The 8,108-nt window shown below is 36.5% G+C and overlaps 1 protein-coding gene across 2 annotated transcripts; it reads left to right on the plus strand.

Moving 5' to 3' along the window:
• Positions 1-1,675: 1,675 nt before the first annotated feature.
• On the plus strand, positions 1,676-7,949 carry slc35f2l (info solute carrier family 35 member F2, like). Of its 2 annotated transcripts, XM_053647888.1 has the most exons (8): positions 1,676-1,880; positions 2,410-2,585; positions 3,321-3,448; positions 3,587-3,746; positions 5,193-5,349; positions 5,559-5,611; positions 7,111-7,265; positions 7,615-7,949. In XM_053647888.1, exons 1-8 carry the CDS (start codon positions 1,798-1,800, stop codon positions 7,831-7,833), a joined length of 1,131 nt encoding a protein of 376 aa, XP_053503863.1. In that variant the 5' UTR covers positions 1,676-1,797; the 3' UTR covers positions 7,834-7,949. The 2 variants fall into 2 exon arrangements, with proteins under 2 accessions (XP_053503863.1, XP_053503864.1); XM_053647889.1 differs by lacking the exons at positions 5,193-5,349; positions 5,559-5,611.
• The last annotated feature ends 159 nt before the right edge of the window (positions 7,950-8,108 follow it).

Genomic DNA, 8,108 nt, shown 5'->3' on the forward strand with positions numbered 1-8,108 from the left:
GAGCATAGCTGAAATCATAAAAGGAAGAAGGGCTTGAAAGTGCCAGTTTCCATAAAAAAGAGCTGTATTTATAGTTTCATATTGACTCGTTGTTTCTTCATTCATATTAGTAAAACACTGACAGGGATTTTACTGCACAGGGAGTATGTTTACTTTTGATACTTTAAGTACATTTTGCTGATAATACTTAAATACTTTTACTTAAGTAAGTTTTTGAATGCAGGACTTTTACTTGTAGTGAAGTATTTTCATAGTGTGGTATTAGTACATTTACTTAACTAAAGGATCTGAATACTTCTTCCACCACTGGTGAAAACCAGTTAGAAGGGTAAACACTTGCCATACTGAAATGCAATCACTGTCCATGCACAGTCCTACAATATACTTGGGAGCATAGCTGAAATCATAAATGGAAGAAGAGCTTGAAAGTGCCAGTTTCCATAAAAGAAGCTGTATTTATAGTTTCTTATTGGCTCGTTGTTTCTTCATTCATACTGCACTGATTTATGAAACCCTTAAGCATCAAGCTTTTCAAAAGGACTACTAAAACATGATAAATAAAAGTGTTAATATGACTAAAAAATACTCAAATAGTTATGATATCAAATTTCTTAGATTCATTTACACAACTTGAAATAAATCTCATTCATTCATGCAATGCAAGTGCTGTAAGCAAGAACAAAAGCTTACTTAGTAACCTTATCTTCTTTTAATACATTCATTCATTCATCTTCAGTAACTACTTTATTCTGTTCAAGGTCACAATGGATCTGGAGCCTGACCTGGGAGTGAGGTGGAAATACACCAATGAAGGGATGCTAGTGCAATAAAAATAGTATGGTTCAGGCTTATAATTATACAGTACTGTCCCCTTCTAGCCCTTTAATGTCCTTTTATATTATCCTAAATATTTGAAAATGTAACTGAAATATGAGGGTGGACCAAAGCATTATAAGGTGGACAAACTGGACAAGTTGTATTTAAGGACATTATTAGAGCACTAACACAACAGCATTATGGAAAATTCACTAGAAATTAGCATTAAACCTGAAATTTAAGCAACTTGAATGTGGTTGTTTAAAAAGTTAAAGTTTAGAGTTGTGTGTAAATGTCAGGTTCAGAAATATATAACAGGTATAACAGGTAAGTAAAGGCAAAAGGATGTAAAGGTTAGCGTTAAGCCGGAATTGGTAGACCATAACAAATATGTTATGTATTGAACTCAAATACCATTGTATTCAGGATACATGAAGGTTCACCAGCTCATGCGCATGAATATCCTAAAGAGTTTTCTAACCCTAAAGTTCTGGCCACAAGTGATGTTGGGTGCACAGGAGATATTGGAGCAGTATGCGCCCCAGCCTGTTTATTCTTTTTGTTTCAAACATACATTGGTTTGTTTTAACCCGTTCCACAATCACATACACTACCATTAAAGGCAAAAGTCAAAGTCTCTCTTTCTGTCACACACCCATGTATACACACACCTATGCCCTATACATGCTTGACCTCAACGTTTACTGTCAAAAGAAAAAGGTTCTTTATTTTAAAAAAGTCTAATATATAATGTGTATAATGTATTCATTTCATCAGCAATATTTTGCACACTTTATAATACACTACCTTGATACTCCAGGTTTGGGCTCTAAAATGTGTTATCATTCTTAACCTTGTAAGTTACACAGTAAATGATTGACATTGTTAGTTAAGATATGGCATCGTATTCTTCTCTGTCACACATCGGCTGGCAGAAGCTCACTTCAGATCACAGGGAGTGAGAACAACAGAGAAGCAAAGATGAGTCATGACCAACATGAATCAGTCTGTGAGAAGTTCTCAAGGGAACTCAGACATTTCAAATGGAGGGAAATTTTCACATGGTGAGTGAGGATATGTCCTCCATATAACCCATTTCCTTTTCATGCTAACAAAGAATCTTTTGAAGCTACTTTACTGGTTGCATGAGTCATTCTAAATGTCAAGTGTTTAGCAAAGTGCACACTAGCATTAGTAAATGTATAATAATATCCTACAGAGATGAAGCAATTAACCAATGTACACTCTCAGAAAAAACGGTGCTAAACTGTACATTTCCTAGTTGCTGGGGTGATATTATTAAGTGTGCACCTTTTGTATGGATAACTTTAGTATGGATGTTTTACCTAGAAAGGTGCATGTAGTATAAACTGTCATCTTTACTCTAAAACGAAAGGACAGTCCACGTATGTACCTTGAAATTTTTAAAGGTACACTATATATGAATGTTTACACATATTGAATGTACAAAAGATGTTGATACCCCATTGACAAAGAATGATACAGTTTAGTACCATTTTTCTGAGCCTTAGTTTATCAGATGGTAATTTAGCCTTGATTTAACTGGGTACTTGCTGTGCATGGTTGTTATAGGAAGCTCCTGAAAACGCTGGCCATGGGTCAGGGTCTCTCAGCACTGATTTGTGGGACTGCAGTGACATCTCAGTACCTGGCCACAGAATTTCACCTGGATGTACCGATGTTTCAGGGCTGGATCAATTACATACTTCTATGCCTCATCTATACTATTGCACTGTGTTTTAGAAAAGGTAGTTGTTGTTTTTAGTTCAGATCATTGGTGATAGCTTTTTTTTTCTTATTAAAAGATATATATGTGTGTGTGTGTGTGTGTGTGTGTGTGTGTGTGTGTGTATGTGAGTACCATGGATAATATATTTTGACGTGTTTCTCTACAGATACTGAGTAAAGTAAGAAGACCTGGACCCTCAAAACTCACACATATAGCTTTAGGGCACTTGTTGAACTTAAAATATGTGACTATATAACATGAACTGCAAATGTTAAACTCTAGTAATAAAGGTCTTAGGATGAGGCAGATGTTTATTGCGCCGTTCTTATGAAAGTTTATCCAATTTTCCAAAATTGGTGCCAAACAGTAAAACGTAATACCAGTTACTAACTTTTGTGGTTGAAACTGTGGTAATTTATATGTTTACATGTTTGACGATTACACATAACCACAAATTCTTCCTTCTGAAACAGTAGTTCCATCTCTGTAATAGCATATTATACAGATTTAGAGCTTAGTTTCTTCATGAAGCACTCTACAGTATTATTAACTGCTTGTAGACTGCCTGTTCTTTGCTCAGTAACTGGAAAATATGTACATACAGAAGACCAATAAAAGAAAAAATAGATAGAGATTTGGCTGAAAAAAATGCTGAAGTATTTCTTTAAGAGGAAACACCACATTATGTTAGATTTAATAGATGGATTTTGAGTTATTGTTCTGTATTTATGTTCTTTCTTTTAATATACTATAGGTGATGAAAATATTCTGCGGATCTTAAGGACAAAATGGTGGAAATATTTATTGTTGGGGCTGGCAGATGTGGAGGCAAATTATGCAGTGGTGAAGGCTTACCAGTATACCACATTAACCAGCATACAGGTGAGAAAGCCTTTTCTGCACACACTATAATGTTATAAAGAGGTTTATGATTTATTGCATTTGTATGTGCCTAAAAAATAATCGGCAGATATGTTAATGCTACTGCATGACTGTCTTGACTAATTTACTGTGTTTCAGCTTTTGGACTGCTTTATTCTCCCAGTGCTTTTGATCCTGTCCCGAGTCTTCCTGAAGACACGCTACAGAATCGTTCACTATGTAGCTGTATGTGTGTGTCTGGCTGGTGTTGGTGCCATGGTGGGGGCAGATATAGTCGCAGGCCGAGACCAAGGATCAAGTGAGGGCATTGTTCATTGACTTTCTTATGATTAGAGAACATGCTGTATTTTTTCTGCAAATGTTTAAACTATACGTGTTTAGTAAGGAATAAAACATGACAATGTCAAGGTTCAAAGATGGATATGGAAGCAATTGCAGATTCTCAAACATTTAATAAACAAACAACAAAACAAAGACACTAAGATAACTAGGCAAAATACTGTGGCTAAGGCTAAACATAAATGATGAAACAAAACATGGTACAGGGACAAAGGTCAAGATAGACAATACGTAAGAGGAGGAAGCAGTATAAACAGTGGCTATATAAATAGAAGTGATACAGGTGCAGGTGGTCATGTGACAATGATGCAGAATGGTGCAGTGGCTGCTGGGAAATGAAGTCCAGAGTTACCTCCTTGATATATGACAGACAAGGCAAACTGTTATAGGAAAATTATCAACAGCACATCCTTTGGAAAAAGCTAATTTTGTTCCTATTGTTTGCTAACGATTATAATTTTGTATTTATTAAAGAAAGAAATGTCATACTTTTGATTTGTTTATAGTTATTACAGTTTTATTTTTAAATTATCACTTACATTATAGCAGCTAGTTTCATTAAAGTTTCACCATAAATTATTACATTTTTTAAATAACTAGTTTATTATTAGACTTGGATTATTTGGAGCATTTGCCATACAATTCCTTGTGAAATTGTTATTACTATATAAACAATAATGGGTTAGAATGAGCACATTAATAATAAAACTTATAAAGTTATGATTTGAATTCAACCGGCACTATTATCATAGCTGCTGTTATACAAAATTACATTTACATTTATGGCATTTGGCAGCCGCCCTTATCCAGAGCGACTTACATTTATCTCATTTATACAACTGAGCAGTTGATGGTTAAGGGCCTTGCTCAAGGGCACAACAGTGGCAGCTTGGTGGTGCTGGGATTTGAACTCAATGACCTTTTGGTAAGAAGTCCAATGTCTTAACCACTGTTAAGTGGTCAACGCCTTCTAACCAATTGGAATCGGGAATTTAGCAGTGCTGTAGCCATAAAGCAATTAAAATAATTGTATTATATATAATAATAAATAATAATAATTCCTTACATTTATATGCTTTTCTAGACACTCAACGCACTTTACATTGTATGGGGGGAATCTTCTCAACCACCACTAGTGTGTAGCATCCACCTGGATGATGCGACGGCAGCCATAATGCGCCATAACGCCCACCACACACCAGCTATTAGTGGAGAGGAGAGTGATATAGCCAATTCAGAGATGGAGATTATTAGGGACAAATAATGATGATAAACCACTATCCAACTACTGCGGTTGATTGCATTATTCTCCATAAACTAAGAACTATTGTAATGAATTGTAACAAACATTTGTATCATATAGTACATCATCATACACTATCATACATCATCCTGACTTTAACAGGCAGTAACATTCTGCTGGGAGATGGCCTGGTTATCATCAGTGCCACTCTGTACGCAGTCTCCAACCTGTGTCAGGAGTACATTGTTAAGAACAAGAGCCGGCTGGAGTTTCTAGGGATGGTTGGCCTCTTCGGAACGCTGATCAGCGGAATACAGCTGTGAGACTCATTTGGATGTTTATCAAATTGCATGTTGAGGTGCATGTTGAGGTACATGTTTTCAAATCAGCCGTGCAGAATTGGGTTTCCAAGAGATTTTGCATAAATGCTGCATCTCATGATAAATGAGTGATCTAATTTAAGTGCTCTTGTACAATACAAACATTACATGCATTGTTTTATTATTATTATTATTATTATTATTACAGAGGTATTTTAGAACATACGGATGTGGCAAACATTCAATGGACATGGCAAATTGGTAAGAGCTCTTCATTTTGTTTTTCTATTGCATTGTTACAATTAATATAGTTTGAGATTATTTGAGCAACTTTTTTCCAAGGATGTGGCCACACGGGATGGTACAGGGATTCACGTGCTACCCTTAAAATAATCCTTGACACCCCAATTCTGATCACATCTCTGAAAACTATGTTACTTTACTCATACACATTTAATAGATGATATTGAGCTCATTCATCTTCAGCAACTGCTTCATCCTGGTCAGGGTCATGGTGGGTCTGATGATAGATTGATCTATCACCCTAGACAGACAATTTAGATACACCCTGGATGGCAATTTAAAGCAGCCAGTCCATCAACTAGCTTGTTTTGGGTGTTTGGAACAAACCTTTGAAGCCGGAGTAAACCCACAAGGACATGGGGAGAACATGCACAGACAATAATCCAAGCTCATGATTGACCCAATGACCATGGAATTCTGAGGGAACTAAAAAATGATTAGGGGTCATTCCATCTCAAGTGGTCCAATCAGGTTGCTCAACCGTTTAAAATTTTTCTCTATGTATTGTCATTGTAAAACCAACATTTATTTAAATTTTTTATTTTACTTGGTTTAACTACAACTGTCGTCTTTGTCTGATGTCACACAACAAATGTTGGTTATACAGCTGTTTATGGAAACCTTAATATCTCAGCTCACGATGGGCCTAGCTCCCTAGAAAAACGGATCTCTAGAGCACATTACAAGGTACATGGACATATATAAACATTTTGCACATTCATGTTCCTTAGACTTGAAACGGACATCCAAGTGTAATGCTCACAGTTTCACTTTTAGCGTCAATTTATAATGGGAAGGACTCGAATCTCAGTCTTATTTTTCTTAGGAGGTACCTATGTATATATAGTGTGCATGCAGAACATTTAAAGTTTGAGACTTCTCTCTTTTTTATGGGGGCGAGAAAGTGCAATTTCCCATCTCTTTTGGGCTGAATATCTCTGGTGGGGGACCAGATACGAACCTGAACTTTTGACAGAAATAACTTCTCTACAGTTTGAGATTTGAGGTAAACTCTGCAGGACAGTGGACCTCAGGGGCCAGATTTGAAGAAGCAGCCTGATCTATCATGTTGGTATGTGTGAATAGATTTTATCTAAATACAGAAGTACAGTGTCAGTAGGGTGTTTTACAAATGAACCGTGTCATAAACAGAGGTATGGTATTGTTTTTCCCGTGGTTAAATCAGTGAGTAACTTCTGAGCCGTAGTCACTTCACCAACCAACTTTGCAATTATTGCACCACATGAGATGGAATGAGCCTTAGGCCAATATTAGGCCAGCATGTCATTATGTGGCCATTTACTATTTTGTATCTGATACTATAACACTAAATGATCAACTCCTGCCATAACCCTTTGGCATTCCACATCTAAAAACCTGGACACACGACTTTTTCGGTGTTTGAATTGCATTTGTCTCATGGTTCATCTCTGTTGTGTCTCTGGCTCTCTCCTCAGCTCTGCTCCTGTGTGGCTTTGCTATATGTATGTTTACACTGTACAGCTGCATGCCTGTGGTGATCAACATGACCAGTGCCACAGCAGTTAACCTTTCTCTGCTCACGGCTGATCTCTTCAGCCTCTTCTGTGGCCTTTTCCTATTTCAGTACATTGTGAGTGCTAACAATATCACCATGCACACATGCAAAGACACACTTAAGCAGTGCAGAGCGGGATTAAATAAAACTTTATTTATTATAATTAAGAATCTGTAATCACTGTTCTTGTGCAATCTGTTCTTGAATAGTCTTAAATAACATTGCTGGGTCATGGTAACCTGCTTAGTGTTGATGACTCTTAATGCATAATCTTCTTCTAGATGTGTTTTTAATCATTCTCAAAGGACCAGTAGTCTAACCTAATAGAAAACTGAGTGGCTGAGTCACTTTCTAATATAATCACTGAATATAAAATTGAGTCATTTTCTGAGTTATTGTGAGTGATGGAGTTCTTTGTACTCAGTTCTCAGGGCTCTACGTTGTGTCTTTAGTGGTGATCATGGTGGGTTTCATAATGTTCAATGCCATCCCTACACCAAACCAAGCTCCTGAACTGGTGACTGAGGAGGGAGGACATGACAACGAAGTCGAGAATCAAGAGAAAGGAGAGAATGTTTCCAGTGGAAAGAGTATTCCAGCTGAAAATGAACATGGATTTGTTTTAAGCAGTGTTAAAATGTAGCTCGGAAACTTGAGGTCAACATTCTTCATGGATTTAGTTTTGACTGATGATGACACTTATGTCGATGCTAACTTACTTTTCACAATGTATCATTTAAAGACCTATACTTGAATGGGTAGGAGTCTGCTGTTGTTTTTTGTCAACCGTCACTCTCTCTATGGGTCGTATTTTGAAGCAGAAGAACTATAAATACACTAGGAAGAGGGCTTTATAGTCAGTGTGTGTGTGTGCACTTATATATATATATATATATATATATATATATATATATATAT

Source organism: Ictalurus furcatus, chromosome 17 (assembly GCF_023375685.1).
Source record: "Ictalurus furcatus strain D&B chromosome 17, Billie_1.0, whole genome shotgun sequence".
NCBI classification, from domain to species: Eukaryota; Metazoa; Chordata; class Actinopteri; order Siluriformes; family Ictaluridae; genus Ictalurus; species Ictalurus furcatus.

Excerpts from the sequence above, each read along its gene's own strand:
- slc35f2l (XM_053647888.1), top strand. The coding sequence starts at position 1,798 with ATGAGTCATGACCAACATGAATCAGTCTGTGAGAAGTTCTCAAGGGAA. Across the intron at positions 3,449-3,586 it reads CCACATTAACCAGCATACAG|CTTTTGGACTGCTTTATTCT; the intron begins GTGAGAAAGCCT and ends ACTGTGTTTCAG. Across the intron at positions 7,266-7,614 it reads TTTTCCTATTTCAGTACATT|TTCTCAGGGCTCTACGTTGT; the intron begins GTGAGTGCTAAC and ends CTTTGTACTCAG.